The 26,492-nt window shown below is 38.2% G+C and overlaps 1 protein-coding gene across 1 annotated transcript; it reads left to right on the forward strand.

The window, feature by feature from the left end:
• Nucleotides 1-15,420: 15,420 nt before the first annotated feature.
• Nucleotides 15,421-22,730, forward strand: lrrc24 (leucine rich repeat containing 24). Its single transcript, XM_067363811.1, is given in 7 exon segments — nt 15,421-15,544; nt 15,547-15,662; nt 15,664-15,692; nt 15,694-15,871; nt 18,829-19,107; nt 20,138-20,306; nt 21,517-22,730. Coding segments are annotated over 7 exon segments (2,052 nt in total). The 3' UTR covers nt 22,674-22,730.
• Nucleotides 22,731-26,492: the final 3,762 nt, after the last annotated feature.

Below are 26,492 nucleotides of genomic sequence, written 5' to 3' on the forward strand. Positions count from 1 at the left end.
CTTCTGATATGAATGCAAAAATCGCAGAAGTGAACCGCTATTGATGACATATGATTTGATAAACCTGTGTGTTTGTGTGCGTCTCACGTACTTTCCCGACTGACGTACTGCAAGCAGAGAGAATGTATAGGCCTATCTAATTTCTGCTCACCTTCAGCACAAATGGACTCGCGCATTTTTTAGAAAGTTTGCAGTACATTCGCGGCAGATAGATGCAATGTGCTGACGCTTTGACAACAAAACCAAAGTTTCAAAAAACCAAAGTATTTTGCAATTTGCAGAAAATTATTTGCAGAATCATTCATGGCTGCAGCTCAAATTTGCAGGATGAATTACATTTGAAACTTATAGTCAGGGCTTTGTTTGTTCAAGTCACTAACAAGGGCTCTGTCAAATCCATTTTATTTTTTTAAGTTTCCCGTTTTAATGGATTCCAATTTAATGGTTTAATTAAATTTCAGTAATCAGAAATCATGTCTAATAATTTTTTTTCAAACGTTTTTTGTTAATAATCAAATAAAATAAGTACAATTTTAACGATAGGGCCCCATTATTGTTAAAATTGTAATAATTTTTTTAAGTATTAAAAAAGCTTTTCATTTCAACTGATTAGACATGATTTCTGATGATTGAAAATGAATGTAATGTTCAATTAAATATTTTATTTTTTCCAAAATTGTGTTGTGCTTTCATTTTATCTAGATTTCGCTTGTGTTTTATAATTAAATACAAATGTATTACTAAAAACAGTTGTAATCAAATGAATGCTTAAATCTTTACCAAGATTAATTTAAGTAATCTTTCAAAATGTAATCAAATTAAAATGTAACAATTGTTTTGGCAAAGTGCTGCACAACAGAGGTTCACTGTCAAATGAAAACATGAATGAAAATATTAATATTAATAATAATAATTATTATTATCTAGTTGTCTAAGTTGTCTAGTTGTTCACTGACAAATAGCTTTTTATTCCTCTTTTGTAATTCATTATGGATAAAATAATCTGGTAAATGCATAAATGTAAATTATTATTATTTATTATTATTATTATTACTTTGTGAAGTGCATTCTTCTACTTAACATTCTCTACATTCTACTTCTCTATTATATATTTCTTCAAGTGAATTCGAACATTTATTTTGGCGGTTTGCCGTGAAGACCTTTGAATTTCTGTTTGTATATGATGATAGTTTTCATCAAATTAATGTTGAAATGCTCCATCCACGTTTTCCGCATCGCATAAATCATAGGGTCCTACCTAACCCTATAAGTATGAGCACTAATATGAGTGATGCTTGCAGCATACGTGACTCAAGGCGGATGAAAAGTGGTCCAATGCAAGCATTTAATGAATGTATTTGTTTCTTTCTTTCTCCCTGTTCACATACTCCCCTCTGTTAATCTCCCTCGCCCTTTGTTTCTTTGTCTCTGTCTTATTCTTCAGTCTCTGCTCGTTGCTGAACACAGTTCTCGGTCGTAACAGTGCCTGCAGGCCTTGCCTTCAGAATCCAAGCCCTGTGCTATTGTTTCCATGACAACATGGGAGGCATGGCCGGAGGGCATCACTGTGTATTTGCACTCTCACTCACATTTTCTCTCTCTTTCATCTCTTTCTAACACGGTAAATTTGATCACTTCAAGTGTTCTTTTTTAGAACCTTACTTTCAAATTAGAGATGTGCGTACGACCCGACCGCAGAGCTTGATGAATGCTCGTGTCAGATGACGCGATAGGTTGAGATTTGTATTGATGATATGGGTTAGAAGACACTCAAAGCTTTTAAGCTCGGGCCATTTGCCTCTTTGCGTCTCTGGCCATTAAGAGAGCACTCCTGGGAACACATTACGTTTGAATGTGATGTTATACGCGGGTGACAGGTGCAAGCGCAGAGAGTTTATCACTCATATAATGAAACACTCAACATGTTAGATCTAAACGTGACGGCAACCACAAGAGCAATATGTGTGTTGAAGGAGATACAATTTTACCATTTTCCATAGGGAAATTTAAAGGGGTCATGACATGGAAAAGCCACTAGTACAATGTTATATATTTTGTTGACGTGTGCTTACATTATCCCAAATGTTTCCAAGAATGTTTAAATGCAATAAGCGATTTTAACCAGGATTGTGTCCGTGCGTTGCCTATCAATGACATCATACCAGCGTTTCCTCAATTAATTTTGTAGAAACCATGGAAACACCAAAGACGCTTTAATATATTATAGCTGCGTTCCATTCGACAGGGTCCCTACGCAGTGTTCACTGCTCCCTACTCCCTGAGCACGGTATATCAGTTGAAGTGGACTACGCTGACAATAATCGTTCATTTGGAACGCCCTATTTTGTAGAAACCATGGAAACACCAAAGACGCTTTAATATATTATAGCTGCGTTCCATTCGACAGGGTCCCTACGCAGTGTTCACTGCTCCCTACTCCCTGAGCACGGTATATCAGTTGAAGTGGACTACGCTGACAATAATCGTTCATTTGGAACGCCCTGCAAACGTCATCAAAGAAAGTCGACAGTGTCGCGGAGATTGATGACATAAATAAATAAATAGATATTTTAATTTACTTTCGAATTTAAAATCGACTCTTAACAGATTTGAAGCTGTAACTGTCATGAAATATGAAAATAAATTCTCATTTGGGTAACTGTATAAATGTATTCTTAATCCATGGTCTCATGCGCTTTCTTTTCCACGCGCAGCCGCATAAACACTCCTGAGGTAACATTAAATAAAATAAATAAATGATAGAGCCTTAGCTGCATTTCAACACTTTTACTTTGTCATGCCTATTCATTAGGGGTGTAACGGTACACAAAACTCACGGTTCGGTACGTACCTCGGTTTTGAAGTCACGGTTCGGTACAGTTTTCGGTACAGCAGGTGGAGAGAAAACTAAACATAATATTGCTTTTTTTTTTATTATTAAACAGAGGTTTACTGAACAAATTGTGTTTTTGTCTTTAAATATATTAAATTAAATTAAAACTAAAAGTTTCTTAAGGATCAAAAAAATGATCTCTGCTAATGCTATAAACTATGTAGGGAGCCCTAACTATTAGCCTAAATTCAATTGCTTTTTATTTTTAGATAAAATAATCAACACTCAAATAACAAATTGTATGCAAACCTGTAAGCTGCACCTAAGGCAGTTTTTGCATTAACTTCTAAATGTTTTTACTCCAATTCGTTGTTGAAATATAATAATTTCTACACAGTGGCTGTTATTTTAACATCAGATTTATTTAAACATACATTAAATAGCCTAATCAGGATATCACTAAAAGATTAAGTAAAATAATGAATATATTGGCTAATACAGTGCATATATTAAGCGAAAGAGTTCATTTCTCTAGCGAACTAACAAGCTGTGAACACTGAATGGCTTTTCTGAGGTAAATGCATCATGACATATTGTTGAATACGGATGCTTTCATTGATGTCTTTCCACCGTTGAAACACTGAATGAGCGATTACATGAGATATGACCGTTTCAGTAAGTTGTACTGAATCTTGCAACATACCTTCAGATGTTCTTGCATGTTTATTCTGTAACTAGTATTAAGGAGGAAGAGATGAACACATTCACCTGCGCTCCGCGCTCGCGCTGCCGGTTGAACTGAGGCGCCTGTACAGTGATCTGTCACCCCACATCAAATCACGTCAAAATGGCATTTTCTGTTTAAACTTCATGATTTCGTGGACAGAATTTGAAGGATGACGCTTTGTTTCTTATCGAAAGTAACAAAACGCAGAGCTTATTGCGTGGTGAATATTGGTTGCAATGAAATGCTTCGGTACACACGTGCACCGTACCGAAAGCCCTGTACCGAAACGGTTCGGTACAAATACGCGTACCGTTACACCCCTACTATTCATACAATAAAATATACAAATGTAACGCCATAACCATTCATACTTTCGTTCGTATAAAATGTATGAATACTCAAAACCAGAGAGCCGTTAAACTCTTTCAACGGCTCTGCTTCGTCGTAGTTCTGAATGGTGACGTGGTGCGCAATGACAGTTGGGTAATTTTACCTCTCTACTTCCTGTGAAGTGATGTATCGATGTTCCCTTATTTCCTATGCCGTTCGCAGTGCCCTTCAAACGGAACATGTTCGCTCCCTTCGGAATGGAATCTCACTTAAGATGGTGAAATACCGTGTGAAGTCCACTTCGCAGTCCACTTACGCTCGAATGGAACGCACCTTATGTGTTTTATTAGACAGGTGAGCAACTGTTTAGATACATTCATTGACAGAAAACTAATCATGTTATATAGCTCAACACAGTAAGTCTTATTGTTTAAGTCTCGTTTTCTTGATTTATCAAGAGTACCATGTTTTACCATTACTAATATCGATCTAGCTTACTGTAGTGTGCAAGTATCTCATAGCAGCTGCTGAGCAAATGCACAGAGTAGCATTATAACAAATTTCAACACTCAAACGTATCTAATATGTAACATTATTAATGTCATCTATGAACATGATTTCTGCCCGAGTCCCATCCCGATTCTTTTCCACCGGCTGTAGATGTTAAGACAACAAATCACATGATTCCACAAAAATAAAGGCATATAAGATCAAGCACAACTAAATATTCCATGGTCAACTGTTAGTGGTATCATAACAAAGTGGAAGCAATATGGAACAACAGCAACTCATCCACGAAGTGGTAGGCCACGTAAAATCACAGAGCGGGGTCAGCGCATGCTGAGGCACACAGTAAACACAAGTCACCAACTTTCTGCAGAGTCAATAGCTACAGACCTCCAAACTTCATGTGGCCTTCAGATTAGCTCAAGAACAGTGCATAGAGAGCTTCATGGAATGGGTTTCCATGGCCGAGCAGCTGCATCCAAGCCTTACATCACCAAGTGCAATGCAAAGCGTCAGATGCAGTGGTGTAAAGCACACCACCAATGGACTCTAGAGCAGTGGAGATGTGTTCTCTGGAGTGATCAATCACGCTTCTCTGTCTGGCAATCCGATGGACGAGTCTGGGTTTGGTGGTTGCCAGGAGAACAGTACTTGCCTGACTGCATTGTGCCAAGTGTAAAGTTTGGTGGAGGGGGGATTATGGTGTGGGGTTGTTTTTCAGGGGTTGGGCTTGACCCTTAGTTCCAGTGAAAGGAACTCTTAATGCTTCAGCATACCAAGACATTTTGGACAATTTCATGCTCCCAACTTTGTGGGAACAGTTTGGGGATGGCCCCTTCTTGTTCCAATATGACTGCGTACCAGTGCACAAAGCAAGGTCCATAAAGACATGAATGAGTGAGTTTGGTGTGGAGTAACTTGACTGGCCTGCACAGAATCCTGACCTCAACCCCATAGAACACCTTCGGGATGAATTAGAGCGGAGACTGTGAGCCAGGCCTCCTCGTCCAACATCAGTGGCTGACCTCAGAAATGCGCTTCTAGAAGAATGGACAAAAATTCCCATAAACACACTCCTAAACCTTGTGGAAATCCTTCCCAGAAGAGTTAAAGCTGTAATAGCTGCAAAGGGTGGGCTAACTCCATATTAAACCCTACGGATTAAGAATGGGGTGCCATTAAAGTTCATGTGCACGTAAAGGCAGGCGTCCCAAAACTTTTGGCAATATAGTATGTATATATATATATGTGTGTGTGTGTGTGTGTGGAACAACAAATATTTTCAATCCTCATTCTGACCCTCTGTCTAAAATAATCAATCCATTTTTAAGTCGTGGCTCCTTTAAGGCTTGTCAGTAAACGGCTACTGTTATGATTGGCATAACATATCAATGCTCACTCACTACTGCATGTGAGTAAGAGTTTTGAAAACATTATCCATATAAAAGCATCATTTATAGACAAAGCATTATGAAATAATTTACTTACGGTTTGTGATGCAGCTGCTGTCAGATCCAGTACAGCTGGCTGCTTCATCTTCAACAGAAGTTTCTTTGCAAACTCTCCATTACATTGTGCCTCGTTTACAAAACAAAATACCCAGAACAAACATATAATACTCCTGTATATGTCTATACAGAGACACAAATGAGCTGTTTAAACAGGACTCGTCAAAGTGAACATTCTTTAACTCCATTTGTCCTTTTGTCAGCAGACTCAAGTGTGTAAAATATATGTCAGAAACTGAACGCGCATCTGTATACTGAATCCAATGTAGACAGTGTCAGTGATTATAATGGGTTCTCTTTGCTTTTGATGCAACGCTCACATCCAGTGTAGTAAAATGTCAGCCATTAAGCAACTGGACGCCAGTGGGTGGGGCCTATGGTGCGATGTATAACTATTAATCAATGTAGATTTCTTACAGTGCATTGATTTGCATCATAAAAAGTAGAAAGACAAATAACAGATTGCTTCTTTTGAAATTGTCAATATCAAGCCAGTCTGACTGATATGATGATTAAAGGGAGAATTCACCCAAAATTGGGACAGTTGTGGCTTTAAGCCTTGGGTATACTCAGTTTTTTTATGCGTACGCTAGTATACACACACAGTTGAATGCACAGCCTTGGAAAGTATACATCACGGTTGCCACCTTGTGGATAAGCCAATTACTTAAAGGAACACTCCACTTTTTTTGAAAATAGGCTCATTTTCCAACTCCACTAGAGTTAAACATTTGAGTTTTACCGTTTTCGAATCCATTCAGCCGATCTCCAGTTCTGGCGGTACCACTTTTAGCATAGCTTAGCATAGTTAATTGAATCTGATTAGACCGTTAGCATTGCGCTTAAAAATGACCAAAGAGTTTTGATATTTTTCCTATTTAAAACTTGACTCTTCTGTAGTTACATCGTGTACTAAGACCGGCGGAAAATGAAAAGTTGCGATTTTCTAGGCTGATATGGCTAGGAACTGTACTCTCATTCCAGCGTAATAATCAAGGAACTTTGCTGCCGTTCCATGGCTGCAGCAGTGCAATGATATTACGCAGCGTCTCTCACAAGCGTCTCCATGGTTGCAAGGCACGTTCCCTGTGCAAGCAGGGGCTCACGGGCGCTGCGTAATATCATTCCACTGCTGCAGCCATGGAACGGCAGCAAAGTTCCTTGATTATTACGCCTGAATGAGAGTATAGTTCCTAGCCATATCAGCCTAGAAAATCACAACTTTTTATTTTCTTTCGGTCTTAGTACACGAATTAACTACAGAAGAGTCAAGTTTTAAATAGGAAAAATATCAAAACTCTTTGTTCATTTTTAAGCGCTATGCTAACGGTCTAATCAGATTCAATGAACTATGCTAAGCTATGCTAAAAGTGGTACCGCCAGAACCGGAGATCGGCTGAATGGATTCGAAAACAGTAAAACTCAACTGTTTAACTCTAGGGGAGTTGGAAAATGAGCCTATTTTCAAAAAAGTATTCCTTTAAAAAAAAAAAATTAATTGCATAAAAAGGACACGTGGTGCCAAAAATCCAGTGGTGCTCATACAGTACACGCGTATTCTTTTGATGACGAAATTTTCGTCCCGCACTGTACACTGACCCTCACATACATGTAAAAAGTGAACTATACTTTAATGGTTAGAGAGTCAGACTGGTAACTCAAAGTGACTGAGGTGCCCTTGAGCATGGCACCTTTCCCCGAATCGCTCCTCGGGCGCCACAGCAAAAATGTCTAGGTGTGTGTGTTCATTACTCACTACTCCTAATGTGTGTGCACTAACTTGGATGGGTTAATTGCAGAGGACAAATTCCGAGTATGAGTTATCATACTCGGCATTCACGTGTCACTTTCACTAAAAATGAAAATTCTGACATCATATAATAATAATGCTGTGCTGCATAGTCTCATTACAGCAGCCGAAAGGATGAAATTGGCCTCTAAAATGACGAAACTAGACCAGTCCACCGTGAAGGAAGCAAATAGGCATGTAAAGGGATGTTAAATATACAGTTTGCCATTACATTGTCCTCCAGTGAGTTCACATTTTCTTATCCAGAGCAACACATAGCACTTTTAAAGTACAGTTTTCCCATAACAAGGACAGTCTGCTGTCTACACGGTCTCGCTCAGGGGCAGAATCCCGAATGAAGTGCCATTTTACGAATCACACAGTTACATACGGCACTGTAGATATTAAACCCTCCAAGCTGCTCTCAGACAAGAGCAAACAAAGCGCTGCATGCTCCCCGAATCAGCCGCTACTGCATTCAGGACTGGTACAAACTATAAACAAGAGTCTATTAGCTTGTCAGAACTGAACAGCTCTTATAGCTCATCCAAAGCGTACAGAATTATAACCAGGCTCATGACAGCGAGAAAATATCTCTGAGGCAAACTGACATTAATACTGTACATCATCTAGAAAACCCACAGAAGCTTTCCAGTGAAAAATGATGCTTTTTGTTTCCTTTTTTGTAGTTGCTTAAGAAACGGATGGGCTGAATTTGTTGCAAAACAGTTTGAATTGCAGATGTGCCTTTTCACTAGAACGAATTGAGTGTTTGTTCTTATTTTTTAAGTGCGAGCTCAACATAATGTTCTGAGTCAGAAAAAGCAGGAAAATAATTTATGAAGCATGTGAGAATGCAGCGTCTGTTTAGTCTCTATTTCTTTGTCTGTTTGGCCCTCTACTCAACCCGACAGACATGTTTCTCTGCTCGCAGTGGTTAACAGCTCACTAGAGGACAGGATTTCCAGTGAATAATGACTTAAAGGGTTGGTTCATCCAAAAATGAAAATTCTGTCATCATTTACTCAAAGACAAGTTGGTCCAAACCTGAATGAGTTTCTTTCTTCTGCTGAACACAAAAGAAGATATTTTGAAGAATGTTGTTAACCAAACAGTTGCCGAGCAACTGGTTACTGACATTCTTCAAAATATAGTCTTTGACAGAATTTTCATTTTTGGGTGACCTAACAGTTTGTTTCTCAAAGAATCATGACTCATATGGCTTCAGAAGGCTTAAATATTGCAGATGAATCATTTGGACTACTTTTATTATACTTTTGTGGTCTTTTATGAAGCTTAAAAGCCTCAGACCATATTTCTCCACTTGTGTTCTACAGAAGAAATAAAGTTTGGAATGACATGAGCGTATTTAATTAGAGAAAGTTTTTTTTTTTCTTTTTTAAATCTGAACTATTCCTTTTATTTATTTATTTAATTATGTAGATACAGTTTATTTTTATTTGTATATATGTACATTTTATTTATTTATTTATCTATAAATCCTCTACTAAAAGCAAAATTTAGTTGACAAGATACTATAGAAGTACTATAAAAACAGTATTTGTGACTTTTTATCTGAGTTCTGAATTTTTTTCCCTTACAATTCTGACTTTATAACTCACAACTGTGAGAAAAAAAGTCAGAATTGTGAGATATAAACTCATAATTGTGTGACTTTTTTCTCACAATTCTGACTTTATATCACGCAATTGTGAGTTTATATCTTAGAAGCGTGACTTTATAATTCGCAATTGCAAGATAAAAAGTCAGAATTCTGAGATAAAAAGTCACAATTACTGTCTTATTTTTTTTTTTTAATTAGTGGTGGAAACAGGCTACCATAAGATACCTCTCTCGATTGATTGCCAAATAAAATCGATTAATCAATTCATTTTTTTTAGCTAATTAATTTTTTTGTCAAGAAACATATGCTTGCAAAAAATGCGAAATTAATGCTATTATAGTTTTTGTTAATATTTTGAATTAGATTTTTTTTTCTATTTTAATTTTAGTTGAAGTTTCAGTAATTTTGTTGTGTGTTTGTCATTTATTTATATATATATATATATATATATATATATATATATATATAGTTTTAGTTATTTTAGTAATTAAACTAAATGAAAGTGAGAAATGATGCCTTGGCAACTAGCTGAAATCAAATAAGTTTACTTTTTTTATTATTATTACTATATTTTATTTGTGTTATTGTTTATTTTATTTCAAAACAATGGTTACAGTATCTACCAGCAGCCTTCTCCAAACTTTGTAATTCCCATTTTTCATGATTCAATCCAATTTAGATGGCTTAATGAAGTCCCTCGCTACATTTTTTTTTTTCCCCTGATTGAATTTCCTGTTTCACTTAGACATGTCAGTCTGTCTATCCATCCATCCATCCATCTGAAATATGACATCTGTTCAAAATCCATCCATCATTCGTCTGTTTTCCACTCTCAACACACTCTGCTGTTCTTGGAGGAAAAATGCAGTGAATTCCAAACACGAGGTCTCATGATGTGCAGCCGCTAAATATTAAATTCTGTAGATGTTCCTGCTGCTTTTAAAGGATCTCATCTGGCAGAATCACTTCAGAACCCAGACGCACATGTAAGAGAGCGCCATATCTCACAGAACATCGCCTTTTCAACACTTCACAGCTCCTCCTTTTGACTTGCCGATGTTTGTGAGGCGGCACACGTAGCAAAAGAAAGGCACTGAAAGCAAAACTCATTCAGAATATCCCATTTTCCCCCTTTTATTCTATCCGTTGTGATTTCCATTCTCTTTCACCAGCGACAGGAGAATAGCGTTTGAGTGCAGGACAGTGGACTTCAATAGGCTGCCATTTCTCCACTGATGTTTATCATGTCTTTCTCCTTCATGCTTTGAGCAGATAAAAAGACTTATGTGGGTCATGTTGCATTAATCGAGCTCGCTGTCCTCTCAAATACTCTCTAAATTAAGCAACAGGCATAAAATATTCACATTTGCTCATGGTTCATCATTCAATGACACATTTAAGTGTAGAACAGCTCAAATGTATCACATCAACAGTGAAGCAAAACGAAACAATTCATTGTTATCTGCTCTCACAGAGACAATCTTTTTTCTTTCCGCCTTATTATGTCTTTTTTTGACAAATGAGATGTTATTTTTTATATTTAAGGTTTTGAACACTATTTAGGAGCTCTAGATGCATTCATTTCAGAGCTGGTGTCTCAAGTCTGCGATTCCAAATCGCCTCATGCCACTTTTGATCCGTGTGGTCAGGACCTCTAAATCTTTCAGTGCTGGTCTTTTTCAGTCTCTACCATGCTTTCTATAAGACTCTAAGCTCTGAGACAGCCGACCTAAAACTGTTAAACGCATACAGAACTCTGTATTGATCCATTTCGTGAGACTTGTTTTGGATGATGCTCTGGCTCTCAGCAAACTCTCTTTCACTCTTAATTTTATCTAGAACAGAGTAACTACAGAAAGAAAGAGTAGTTTTGGAACACAAAAGCACAAAGGATGCTTTTGTTGGCAGGTACAGAGAGATTTAGAGCCAGATTTACTAACAGATGAATAAAAAAAAAAAACTACTGTCAGGAGTGACTAAAGATACGCAGGGAAAAATCAGCGCTGAAAAGGCGTGAACACAGTTGTTTTTGCGACTGACCTTATTGCATATGCATTTGTAGGAGTTTCCCTTTCAGATGCAAAATTTATGGGAGGAGAGTATGAGTCATGCAAGGTCATTTACTAAGGTTTGCGCTGGTCAATTTACTGGTGTTTGAGCCATTATTTACCACCCCAAAAAAGCATGTCTTAAACCAGATGCTAATTTGCGCTGGTCTTGGTAGATTGGTTGGTCATTATGGAAATGATCCGGCTGTTGTCTGTGTTCTTTACAGGGACAGTTCACCAAAATTGTAAATTATCACCCTTAGAACCTCTTTAAGCCAAACATAATCAGAGTTATATTAAAAAATATCCTGGAACTTCCGAGCTTTATAATGGGAAGCATTATAAAGCACATCCATCCATCAAAAAAGTAATCCATACGGCTCCAGGGTGTTAATAAAGGCCTTCTGAAGTGAAGCGATGCATTTTTGTAAGAAAATATCCATAATTATAACTTTGTAGACTGTAATTACTAGCCTCCGTCCATCCGTGCATTCATTAGAGAGTCGAATTCCGGTGTATGACGTAGGATGTAGAAGTAGCATAAGCTACTTATTTCTGTTTGTTCAAACAAATAGGGCTGGGCATCAAACTCAAGCTCCTCTGACATTTCTCTTTAAAAATTCTCATTTTAGACTTCTAATTCATGACTGGTGTTTTGCTTTGTTCTATCCTCTTCACATCCGCGTTCATCATTACATCATGTGTCGGGTCAGAGGTTACTCTTCCATCGGAACTAGACTCGCGTACGATCGTTACCGGAAGCCAGTGATTACAGTTTATAAAGTTATAATTTTTCATACAAAAATGTATCGCTTCACTTCAGAAGGCCTTTATTAACCCCTCGGATTACTTTTATGATGGATGGATGCACTTTTTTGTACTTCAAAAAATGTACTCCATTCACTCCCATTATAAAGCTTAGAAGAGCCAAAATATTTTTTAAAGGATTAGTTCACTTTCAAATAAAAATGACCCCAAGCTTTACTCACCCTCAAGCCATCCTAGGTGTATATGACTTTCTTCTTTCTGATGAACACAATCAGAGATATATTAATAAATATCCTGACGCATCCAAGCTTTATAATGGCAGTGAGCGGGATCAGCGAGTATGAGCTGAAGAAAGTGCTTCCATCCACATCCATCCATCATAAACATACTCCACTGGCTCCGGGGGGTTAATAAAGGTCTTCTGAAGCGAGTGATGCATTTGTGTAAAAAAATATCCATATTTAACAAGTTATAAAGTAAAATATTGAGCTTCCGCCAGACCGCCTTCCATATTGATCTTATGATGAAAGCGCAATGCCTCTCACAGTTCAAAAAGTTTACGCTACGTACTTTTCAACTTACGGAAAGAGCTTTACTGATGCAACGCCAGTTCTGTTTTTTTGCATGACTTGATTACGGAAGATGGTTTGGCTAGATATTTTACTTCATAACTTTTTTTTTTTTTTTACACAAACGCATTGATACCCTTCAGAAGGCCTTTAGCCGTGTGGAGTACATTTATGATGGATGGATGTTGATGGAAGCACTTTCTTCAGCTCATACTCGTGACTAGGGCTGGGCGATGTATCGAATGCTTTTGTCACGCGCATTTCTTCAGTAAAGCCGGTTCCCTGATTACCGCTAAATCGCCGCGTTCAATATCGACGGCGATACATATCGATATTGAACGTGATATTGCATGTCTTATCAGTGATCTACGGTTCTGTCTATTAAATGCCGCTTCATTTGAAAGCAGGTGATGGCGATTTAGCGGTAATCAGGGAACCGGCTTTACTGAAGAAATGCGCGTGACAAAAGCATTCGATATATTGCCCAGCCCTACTCGTGACCCTTGTTCACTGCCATTATAAAGCTTGGATGCATCAGGATATTTATTAATATATCTCCGATTGTGTTCATCAGAAAGGAGAAAGCCATATACAGTGGGTACGGAAAGTATTCAGACCCCCTTAAATTTTTCACTCTTTGTTATATTGCAGCCATTTTCTAAAATCATTTAAGTTCTTTTTTTTTCCCTCATTAATGTACACACAGCATCCCATATTGACAGAAAAACACAGAATTGTTGACATTTTTGCATATTTGTTAAAAAAGAAAAACCGAAATATCACATGGTCACAAGCATTCAGACCCTTTGCTCAGTATTTAGTAGAAGCACCCTTTTGATCTAAAACAGCCATGAGTCTTTTTGGGAAAGATGCAACAAGTTTTTCACACCTGGATTTGGGGATCCTCTGCCATTCCTCCTTGCAGATCCTCTCCAGTTCTGTCAGGTTGGATGGTAAACGTTGGTGGACAGCCATTTTTAGGTTTCTCCAGAGATGCTCAATTGGGTTTAAGTCAGGGCTCTGGCTGGGCCATTCAAGAACAGTCACGGAGTTGTTGTGAAGCCACTCCTTCATTATTTTAGCTGTGTACTTAGGGTCATTGTCTTGTTGGAAGGTAAACCTTCGGCCCAGTCTGAAGTCCTGAGCACTCTGGAGAAGGTTTTCGTCCAGGATATCCCTGAACTTGGCCGCATTCATCTTTCCCTCGATTGCAACCAGTCGTCCTGTCCCTGCAGCTGAAAAACACCCCCACAGCATGATGCTGCCACCACCATGCTTCACTGTTGGGACTGTATTGGACAGGTGATGAGCAGTGCCTGGTTTTCTCCACACATACCGCTTAGAATTAAGGCCAAAAAGTTAATCAGACCAGAGAATCTTATTTCTCACCATCTTGGCAAACTCCAGGCGGGCTTTCATGTGTCTTGCACTGAGGAGAGGCTTCCGTCAGGCCAATCTGCCATAAAGCCCCGACTGGTGGAGGGCTGCAGTGATGGTTGGTCTTCTTTACCTCTCTCGCCAAGGCTCTTCTCCCCTGATAGCTCAGTTTGGCCGGACGGCCAGCACTAGGAAGGGTTCTCGTCGTCCCAAACGTCTTCCATTTAAGGATTATGGAGGCCACTGTGCTCTTAGGAACCTTAAGTGCAGCAGAAATGTTTTTGTAACCTTGGCCAGATCTGTGCCTTGTCACAATTCTGTCTCTGAGCTCTTCAGGCAGTTCCTTTGACCTCATGATTCTCATTTGCTCTGACATGCACTGTGAGCTGTGAGGTCTTATATAGACAGGTGTGTGGCTTTCCCAATCAAGTCCAATCAGTGTAATCAAACACAGCTGGACTCAAATGAAGGTGTAGAACCATCTCAAGGATGATCAGAAGAAATGGACAGCACCTGAGCTAAATATATGAGTGTCACAGCAAAGGGTCTGAATACTTAGGACCATGTGATATTTGAGTTTTTCTTTTTTAATAAATCTGCAAAAATGTCAACAATTCTGTGTTTTTCTGTCAATATGGGGTGCTGTGTGTACATTAATGAGGAACAAAAAAAAAGAACTTAAATGATTTTAGAAAACGGCTGTAATATAACAGAGTGAAAAATTTAAGAGGGTCTGAATACTTTCTGTACCCACTGTACACCTAGGATGGCTTGAGGGTGAGTAAAGCTTGGGGTAATTTTCATTTGAAAGTAACATAACTCTGACTGTGTTTGGCTGAAAGAAGAAAGTCATATACACCTAGGATGGCATATAATATTATAAGAATATTTTATTTTATTATAAACCCAATGATAGGGGTCATATAATCTCATACTTATGAACAGTCATACTGTCCAGCCGTGAAGTACATCTAGTCTAGTAAGCTGTAAATCCGGATCCAGGGGGCCAAAACGCACATGTCTTTGTTCATAACTCTTCTAATCCATGTCTTAATGAAAAGCTAGGGATTTCAGATGGATGAGGCAAAGCGAGCAGGCTGAGGGTTTGATCTCATCTCCTGGGAGAAGTGTGTAGTGTGTGCTGGGCAGTGTTTGGTGTTGTATTTCATATTCTCTCAAAACAGAAGAGAGAGATCCTGGAGGCAGCGAGCATGTGCACCTCAAGTCCTCATGTTTAATTAACCAAAGCCCACCACAGATTCCTCCTTAGAGACCGTTCTGTAGGGACCAGCAGGCAGGAGTGAGCTCTATCCATCTTTCAGCTGTTTTTTCCCCTCCTTATGTTGACTCTATGCTTACTTCCCTTTCTGCACCGCAGGATTCAATTTTCCGATCCACTTAAGCGGGATTCTCATGCGTTACGGATCCGATTAGCTCACACGTGCATGCGCTCTTTAACAACAAACCGTGTTTTTTTTGTCTTTCTCTCTCTCTCTCTGACAATTATTCCGCTGGTTTAACTGCAATCCATCTCTCTCTTTCTTCCTTTCTCTTTCCTCTCTTTTGCCCTAGTTCTGCCGCCTCTTTTCTATCATTCCGTCTTTCCTGTTTTTGCAGTTTTTTTCTGAGATGAATCCTCCTCAGCTCTCTGCGGTGTTGGTGCTCATGTTGGCCCAGCTGTGCGCATCCTCTCTGGGTTGTCCTTCTGGGTGTCGCTGCTATAGTTTGACTGTCGAATGTGGATCCATCGGACTCAAAGAGATCCCGCGAGGCATTACTCACGGGACACAGGTCAGTGTTCACACAAGGGATGTGAATGTCTGTGGGTGGGTCATTCTCAAAATATGACAATGATTTGAAACTCCAGATAAACCCTTAAAAATAAGGTTCTTAAATGGAATTGATGGTTCCATGAAAAGCCTTTAACTGATCAGTTCACTTTCAAATGAAAATTAGCCCAAGCTTTACTCACCCTCACGCTATCCTAGGCGTATATGGCTTTCTTCTTTATGATGAACACAAATATTAATAAATATCCTGATGCATCCGAGCTTTATAATGGCAGTGAACAGGTTTCACGAGTATAAGCTGAAGAAAGTGCCTCCATCCACATCCATCCATCATAAACATATTCCACACAGCTCCGGGGTGTTAATAAAGGCCTTCTGAAGTGAAGCGGTGCGTTTGTGTAAAAAAATACAGCTTATACTCGTGAACCCTGTTCGCTGCCATTATAAGAAGAAGAAAGTCATATACACCTAGGATGGCTTGAGGGTGAATAAAGCTTGGGCTAATTTCCATTTGAAAGTGAACCAATCCTTTAACATCCATGGAACCTTTACATTCTACGAAAGGTTCTTTAATGTGGAAAAAGGTTCTTTAGATTATTAAAATGTTCTTCACTCTAAGAAAAAAATGGTTCTTTTAAGAACTGTTCACTGAAAGGTTCTTTGGGGAAACCAAAATGGCTCTTCTTTGACATCGCTGTGAAAACCCCCTTTGGAAACTTTATTTTTAAGAATAAAGAAGAATGTGTTTTTGGTGTTATCAATGTTAAAAACAATATGAAAAAATATGGAAAAATTATTTCCAACACCAAAGTTCAGAGTAGGCTGTTCAAATGTGTGCTGAAATGTTCATTTACATTTAATTTACAGTTAATTTAAATGCCATTGGTGTTACAATATTTAATTTTTGTGTAAAAGTTTTCATTTGATTTTATAATTTTTTAGCGGTACATTATAAAAAAAGCTTGAAGTTGTAAATTCAACAAAGACTATTGAAGTATGTTTTACTACTTCATAATTTCACATTTAATTCAATGTGTTACTTGCCATTTCTATGCAATTTGTGAAATTTAATAGCAATTTCTGAGAGAAAATTGTTTCTACACCAAATTTTGTTCAGTGTATGATAAGTAATAATGTCAAGATGTTTATAAATACTTTCCATGTGTTTTTATGAGAGAAAACAGCTGAATTCCAAATTCAAGTTGTTGAAAATCAATATGTTTTGAGAATGAGCTGGGTAACCATTGATCAGCTGTCATAAAGTCGACATAAAATCAAAGCTGACCCTGCTAACTGAAGTAAAAGTTTGTGTCCTTATTGTGAATGACTTGGCATTGAACGTACAAATTACAAAGGTTTCCATTCTGTTCTTTACAGACTTTTGTGAATAAAAACAAAAACATTACATTAAATCACACCAGGCTGCATTTGACCTGCAGGTCTACTCACCATCCTGTCCCAATTTTTTATTCTGGTCATCTGGTCAGCCTAAATGATAAGATATTGCCTTTTGTACGTGTCTACACCTTGACTCAATAGACAGCAAAGTTTAGATTAAAACTATAGATCATAACTGCAGATAGTGCTGGGAATCATTCGTTAAATCAGCGACTCCCATGGCCAACTTCACCTCGAGGACCTTATTTGCATGTCTATGTATCTGCCCCAGTCACATCACTAACATTACTGCAGCTTGTGAATATTCATGAGCCGGCTTGCATAAATTGCTCAATTGACCTGTGTAACCTATGCTTCACAAGAAATTTGCTTCGGCTCAGCCTGTGTTTGATCACAGACAATAGCTTGATAGAAATCAATTAGAAAATTAATTAGTGTAATATGTTGCATCATTAATAGAGTTAAAGCATTGAAGACAGGCCACTCAGTCCTTCTGCTCTCGTGAAAGCACATTAATGCCGTTTCTGATGCTGGTAATTTATTTTTTTGCGTGTTTCACTGATAGTCAACTCTCAAAGAACTTTGTATGGATCCATTTCAGGTTACTCTGAATTCCCCTGGAACAGAACAAAGATGGAACATCTAAATAAAGAAACATTTTTTGTGTGTTTCAGAACAGCCTAAAAGGAAGGTTTTTTTTTTTTTGGACAGCGGTCTCTCTTGCAGCTCTTACTGATTAGGACAGAAACTCAGGTTGACATGGATGAGATGGATGTAGCTTTTATAATCAATGAAACTTAAGCTGCAAGCGATAGAGATTCTCATTAGAGTTTGATCAATATTGCCTTTTAATGACTGATACAATACAGACTTTTTTTTAATTATTATTTGAACAGTAATATGCAGAACCCATTTTAATTATTGTTTTATTTTTGTTTTTTTGTGATTTAATGTGTATATATATATATATATATATATATATATGTTATTAATTATTATTAATAATTAATACTAATATCAAATAATAATGATAACAATTATATATATTTAATTATATTAATAATAAAAATAATCATCATCATCTCAATAATTTCATTATTAATATAATTTATTATTATTATTACAATGTTCTTCAGAGAACAGAATTGCGTTATTTTTTTCATAGACTAGCTATTTAAAGCTGAAAAGTGTGAATATTGTTAAAAAAAATACTGGTCAAACTGATTATCTGTAGTTGTCATGGCTTCAATTTTTTTTTATGGTGGTTTATAAAATTAAAGGGATAGTTCACCCAAAAATGAAAATTCTGGCATCATTCTGTCACCAAACAGCTGATGGTCCCTATTGACTATTTTTTTGGAAATCACTGGGTCCCATCAGCTGTTTGGTAACCCACATTCTGTAAAATAAATTATTTTGTGTTCAGCAGAGGAAAGAAATTCATACAGGTTTGAGGGTGAGCAAATGATGGCAGAATTTTCATTTTGGGGCGAACTATCCCTTTAATCACTCACTCTCTCTTTTCGTGTCATGTACTAATGGAATTTGTGTCTGGTTCAGACCATCTTTCTACAGGACAATGCCATTGGGCAGATCCGTCAGCGGGATCTGTCTGACCTTGGCCAGCTGCACTACCTCTACCTGCAGAATAACAGCATCTCCACGCTAGAACCCGGGGCATTCAGAAACCTGGGCCTCCTTCTGGAGCTCGCACTCAACGGAAACCGCATCCACCTGATCACAGCGGACGTGTTCCGCGGCCTGGATCACCTGCGCATCCTCTACCTCGCAGGAAACCAGATCACCAGACTGGAGGACTACACTTTCCGTGGACTGCAGGTGAAAGGACTGTCTGTGCCATCTGCAAATTTACATTTCCAATTACAGTGTGTTATGGGAACATTAATTTCCAGTATTAATGTGAATAACATTTATTTAAAGGTAAAAGTTTAGCTATGACTGTATTTTTTTGGCTTGTAAGCTTCATAAACTGGACAAAAAGAGAACTCAAGAGATCATGATCACCTGAAAAAAATTCGTAGGTACTTATATTTCCAAAATAAAATGCAATGGAAATATAGTTGGACTATGAGTGCATGCTTTCACAATTAAACATATTAATATATAAGTTTTTGACAACACTTTGAGAGTTCAGTTATTTTAATAAAATTGAAATACTATACTTTTTATTCATATTTTGAATTAGATTTTATGTTTATATTTTCCATTTTAATTTTAGTTAAAGTTTTAGTAATTTTATTGACTTTTTAAAAAAATGTCTATTTATTTTTTGTATTCATTTTTATTACAGTTTTAATTTTAATTAAAGTACATCAAGTTAAATTAAATGAAAATGGGAAATGTTGCTTTGGCAACTAGATGGAATATTATATTTTATTTTATTTCAGTTAGCAGATTTTATTTTTAGTTTTATTATAAGTAGCACAAATGTTTTTTATGGTTTTAGTTTTAGAATCAGTTATAATAATTAATCTGGTTTAAGTTTTATCCTGACATGTATGAAATACTAATACCATTGTAAGGCTGTTCCGATAAAATTATATATATATATATTTTTTTTAAATTTGCTCTACATATTTGCACAACCTTTACATAATGTTACACCAAATTGTGGAAGTTTTAAAAATACTCATAAGAGTAGTATAGAAACAGGAACCACAGAAAAGCAGAACAAAAAAAAAATTAATAGAGACTTTTTTTCAGAAATATGGTAATTGGATGGAGACACTGAACTGAAAATAGATGACGCTACTTTACTCTAGGTAGCTTAGAGTAAGTGTGTTTTTATAATAGTGCCGATCATGCTCGTTGCAATCATCATGATGAAATGTTGATGAATTGATTCCAGCGGTTGCAGGAGCTGCATCTGCAGGAGAATGTGGTGGAGGTGCTGGGAGATCAAGCTCTGGTGGGTCTGTCCTCTCTGGCTCTTCTGGACCTGAGCAGGAACAACCTGAGGACCCTGAGTCCCGCGTCACTGAAACCCCTCGTCAGCCTGCAGGTGCTGAGAGTCACAGGTAAGAGGTTCACATGAGCCACTGCCACAATATTCAGAATGTTCATGAACTCTTTTTAAAGGGTTCTTGATTATGATTTTTTAACTTTAGTTAGTGTGTAATGTTGCTGTTTGATCATAAACAACATCTGCAAAGTTATGATGCTCAAAGTTCAATGCAAAGGGAGATATTTTATTTTACAGAAATCGCTTTTTAAGGACTACAACAAATGTCTGATAGGGACTACAATGAGCTTCCTCCTGGGTTGGTGAAATCACTAACCCCAAAATTTACATAAACCCCGCCCCCGAGAACACACAACAAAGGGGGTGGGGCCATGTTGGTCTGCTTTAGAGAAGAGGAAGAGTTGTTGTCATGTCATCATTTTACGCCGGACTGCTTCACAAACGATGATCAATTCAACACTGGATTTGCACAAAAGATTATCATGACGGCACATGCTAGTGGATGAGTTGAATCAACTCCACAGCAACTACATAAATTTATCCACTAACCATTCAGAAACGTCCAGTTTCATTCTAAAAGTTGTAACTTTTTCCTGAGTCTCTCCATCAGTGTCGATTCTGGTTTGAACAATGTAAGGCTGAACACCATTACTGACAATCCTCATTTTGGCTGTGTGAGATTCTCCAGCTTTGTTGTTGTTGAGTATTTGAAGCGTGAGCTGTTAAAGCTCCGCCCTCTTCTGGAAAGGGGGACGGGAGCAGCAGCTCATTTGCATTTAAAGGGACACACACAAAAATAGTGTGTTTTTTTTGTGTAAATAGCGTGTTTCACACCCAAATATGGGCAAATTTGACAAGCTATAATAAATGATTTGTTGGGTATTTTGAGATTAAACTTCACAGACACATTCTGGGTACACCAGAGACTTATATTACATCTTGTAAAAGGGGCATTATAGGTATTTAAGTCTCCTACTGTTCAGATTATTCTTATACGTGTGAGATAAGTCATATTTCCATTGGTAGCTCTGCCCATTTAAGAAAACTATTTAATATTCATGATCCAAGCCTTCACTGTGATCCAGTGCTGTGCTGTTGTATGAGTTGCATGATCGGCAAATGTACCACACTGACATGGCATTTAGATGACATGGCATTCAGCCCAGCTTTACGTTTGCTCAAATATTTTTTTGCACAACATGTCATCGGATTAATATTTAATAATGCTGTATTTTGAAAGGCTTATATTGTGTTTGCTCTCATAGATAACCCGTGGCGCTGCGACTGCGCTCTGCACTGGCTGCGTGGCTGGATAAACGAAGAGGGTCAGAGGCTTTTGAGCTCAGCCGAGCGGCGGATGCTGTGTGCCGAACCTCCGCGGCTCTCCCACCTCAGTCTGGTCGAGGTTCCCCCAAACAGCCTTGTTTGCATCCCGCCTGTAGTGCAACTGGAGCCCAGCCACTTGACGGTGCGTTTGGGGGAGAGTCTACGCGTGTCCTGCCAGGCGTCCGGATACCCGCAGCCACAAGTCACCTGGAGGAAAGCGTCTCACGGAAAAGCCCAACTGTCTCCCAGAGGTCTGGTGCAGGAAGTCGGGATGGATGGAGACGCAAGGACCGGCGGCAGGTTGGTGACGGCCAGGCCTGGCGGAAAAGGAGGTCAATCAGGTCGTGGGCCAGTCCGGGGAGGAGCCGAGGAGGGAGGCGACCGGGAAAACTTTGATCCTGATACGGGAAGTGGGATGTTGTTTCTCAGCAACGTCACGGTGGCGCATGCCGGACGCTACGAATGCGAGGCCTGGAATCCCGGTGGTGTGGCTCGTGTGACTTTTCACCTCTCGGTGAACATGTCTTCGTCCCGCTCGGATATCTGGCCTCGGTTGCACTCCTCGTCTTACTATCATCCTTCCTCTGTGGACGTGAGTCAGGAGCCGCTGTATGAGCTCGAAAGCATGGACTTCAACGCGCTGGGAACCGCCACGCAGACGGCCATCGCAGTGGGAATCTCGCTGCTTGCCTTGACGGCGCTGTTGCTGCTTTGCATGATTTACAGTCGCCATCGCCAGCGGCAGAAAGAGGAAGGCGGGTACGGCGCCAGCAAAGAGGAAAGCATCCTCTACGTCAACGACTACTCTGACGGTCCCACCACGTTCGCTCAACTTGAGGAGTACCGGGACGAACGCGGCCACGAGATGTACGTGTTAAACCGTGCCAAACCGGTGCTGCCTCCACCACCGACATGCACCCAACAGGGTTCGGTGATAAAGGCCAGTGAGTGTCTGACTCCAGGCCGGGCCACAGGGATCGGACCCCGGAGGGCTCCTGCAGAAGGAGGCGAAGGACCTCCGCTTGATCCCGAAGGGTTGTTCATGAACCAGAGCTTGCTGTTTGACACGCAGATCGCTTATGAGATCCACTGCTGAACTGTATCACTGGAAAGACTGGTTTTTGCCAGTAGATGTTATCCTGCTGAATTTCCTTTTGTCCTGAGAGCACAAATGTTTTTTTTAAAGCACTGAGGGAGTAAGACACTTTAAAGCTGCGTTGTGCAATTTCAGTGCCATCAAATGTATTTGCAAAATGTTTGCAACATTTCCCCTGTTAGCACACCATTGGTGGATTCAGTGTTGCTACACTCTTAAAAATAAAGGTTCTTTATTGGCATTGATGGTTCTATAAAGAACATTTACCATCCATAGAATCTATCCATTCCACAAAAGGTTCATTATAGTGTAAAAAGTTCTTTAGATGTTCTTCACACTAAGAAAAAAATGTTTCTTTTAAGAATTGTTTATTGAAAGGTTCTTTTGGGACCAAAACTGGTTCTTCTATCGCATTGCTATGAAAACCCCCTTTGAGAACCTTTATTTTTTAGCCAGTTGAACTGCTCAAACAAGCATAAAAATGTTGAAAACATCTGCGTTTATTCTCGTTAGTGAAATCAACCTGCGAATGGCTACTTATTTTAATGGCTACATAATCTTCTCTGCACATTGCACACAGCAGCTTTTACAAGGTTAGTTCACCCAAAAGTGTAAATTCTGTCATTATTTTCTCACCTTCATGTCATTCCACACAAGAAAGACTTTTGTTTATCTTCAGAACAAAAATGAAGATATTTTAAGTGAAATCTAAAGGATTTCTTTTCCTCCATTGACAGGTATGCAACTTTCATTTTAATGCTTCAAATGTTCATAAAGAGATTGTAAAACTAATCCATATGAATTTAGCTGTTTAGTCCAAATTTTCTGAAGAGACATGATCATTTTATTTGAAATACAGATTAAATTTAGGCTTTTATTCACATATAAACATTGATCAGTGAATATAAACACAATCTTAAAGGTGCCCTAGAACCAGTTTTTACAAGATGTAATATAAGTCTAAGGTGTCCCTTGAAGTTTCAGCTCAAAATAGCAAATAGATTTTTTTTTATTTATATTTATTTTTTTAACTGCCTATTTTGGGGCATCATTAACTATGCACCGATTCAGGCTGCGGCCCCTTTAAATCGTGCGCTCCCTGATTTCATTCAAATATCTTCATTTTTGTTTTGAAGTTGAACAAAAGTCTTGAGGGTTTGAAACGACATGAGGGTGAATAAATGATGCCAGAATTTTAATTTTTGGGTGAATTAACCCTTTAAGGAATAATTCATCCAAAAATGAAAACTGTTATCATTTGCATTTTTTACACTGGATTGTTTTTGGCAGATTTGCAAATGGAGACTTAGTGTTATTTACAAAAACACTCTACATTGTGCATATTCAACAAGTTCCTGTTTGTGTTTCACAGATAAAAAAATAACAGATGCTGAAAATTCAGCTTTGTATCACAGGAATAAATTACATTTTAAAATATATTCATATAGAAAACAGTTATTTCAAAGAGTAATAATATTTTACAATATTGCTGTTTTTTACTCTAGTGATCATAAAATAAATGCAGCCTTGGTGAGCATAAAAGAAACTTCAAAAACATTAAAAACATCCCTTCAACTTTTGAACGGTAGTTTGTTTAATTTGGTGTCTCATTTTCTTTTTTTCGATGGCAGAAAGAAAAGGCCAAACTGTGACTCATAAAAATCAGGACAAAAGCACACACATCACCGGCAAAAATATGCTCAAGGTTAGGTGCTCGACAAAAGAAATAATAAAAAGCAGGAAAAAGTCGGCACAACAAAGCTTTAAAATAAAACTCACACAGTTCATTAAATCTGGTGTCTTTTACTTTGCGATGGCAGAAAGAAAAGGCCAAACTGCAACACATAAAACTTAAAACTAAAAGTGCTCTTATCACAGACGTTCTTGTGATTTTAATGTCATTTAAATAAACTGTTAAAAATGTTTTAACAACCCAGTATCCCCACTCACTATGACAGATAAAGATCATTCATATTGCAGACTCTTCTTCAGAACGACATGAGGGTGAATAAATGAATATATTTTCACTTTTGGATGAATTATTCCTTCATGACAACAGTGCTGTTTTTTGCTTAAAGCAAATTCTTGTGGAATGAGAGCTGTTACCTTTAAAAGAAGAGATTACATGAAACTACCAAAAACTGGGTTTTTTTTGTCTTGTGACTGTGAAATGAAGTGATCCAGGCTGAGGTCAATCAGAGGGTTTGACCTCTTGAACAGGGACCGTGAGGACAACGGCAAAGGACATGTGTGTCGCGACGTCCCTGTGCCAGACAGTGTGAAAAGCTTAATGTCCTTCTTCTTGCAAATGCTGTCTACATATTTCAAGTATTCTTTCTTTTCGGACGCATTCCTGTGAGGATTTATTTGTGAATGGCAGGCAGCAGAACAGAAAGAAACCTGCTTAAAACAACAACCAAATGCGGGTGGGTGCTGTGTTTACTACAGACAGGATACAAATGAAGTAGTCGCATCTATTTTCTGTCTGAGGCTCATTTGCTCTCATACTCTTGACCTCTGTTGGAATAACACTGTGAATAAACAAATGGGACTCTACATTCACAGCTAGCTTTTGTAAGTTATTAGATATGCCAGTTTCTTTCATATATAACAGTATTGTTTTTGAGAGTGTGGTTATTTTTTCCTCTTTGCTATTTTCTTCCCCAGCATCATATGGACAATTGAGTAGTGATGATCACATCAGGGTATACTGTATAAAAGCATTCATTACAGCTTGTGGGAACATCTCAAGGTGTTAAGCTTCTGCTCAACAATACAATAGTTTGTGTATTTCTGTCAAATGTCTATCAAATATCAAGCTATTTTATCCAAATAAATTATGCATTTATTTGAGATTTGCTAGTGTGTGTCAAAGGAAAATAGTTAAATTTTGACCGTCACCAGGACTCGGAGGTAAGCTGCTTTACATTCACTAGGCCTATAAATTTCCTAGCTTTTTATATTTAGTGGTGTTAATAAGACATCAGTATTACTGTTACAGTTGACCCTTTGCTGGGAGTTTGATTGACAGGCGATCTAACCAATCATAACACCGAATATGCATTTTTGTACGACAAAGCAGTCAGGGGAGTTAGTAGATTTACGTCGGTGAACTTGAACTTGAAAAATAGTGTGTACTGGATTGAGTGGCAAACCTGCTGCGTGACTGAATTTAATAGGGAAACTGCGAAAACGCGAGTAAAACAAACGATTACAGAGGTTGGACTCGAAAGTGTTACTAACAACTTGTCAAATAAACCTAATCCATGGATATTGACATGCAGTCAGGAGTCATGTTTCCTGACATTTATATGTGCCTGATTTCGACGTCAGGGAAATACATAAAGCAAATCTGCCTGTGAATATTTTATATAACTATAGGTAGGTTTAAATCAGTGTCAGGGTTTATTTAAAAACACCCAATTATGCAGAATATAAGATTTAATTGATGAGTTATCAATACACTATATAAAAATACAATACGGTAGGATTTTACCTTAAGATCCAACAATTTGACAAAATGATTCTGCAAATCCATGTTTCTCTGCCTGGAGTCCAGTTATTTCTGTGAATTGCAGTGATCCATTTGCTTCTTTTTTTCTGAAGCATTCGGCAGTCTGTAAAAATATACTATAGATTTTGTGTCAAAGCTATTTGTACAGTAAGTCGCAAAGCTCTTTCCCGTTTTGGAAGTGTTTTGTGTTTTTCGCGGCATTCACGCTGAAAACCAATGCTGCCGCTCTGTCTCAGTGGGCGTCACCGCAGTCATAACGGTCGACGAAGACGTCACGTGTATATTGGAAAAGGTTTGATTTCAAA

This window comes from Chanodichthys erythropterus, chromosome 16, assembly GCF_024489055.1.
Source record: "Chanodichthys erythropterus isolate Z2021 chromosome 16, ASM2448905v1, whole genome shotgun sequence".
Lineage (NCBI taxonomy): Eukaryota > Metazoa > Chordata > Actinopteri > Cypriniformes > Xenocyprididae > Chanodichthys > Chanodichthys erythropterus.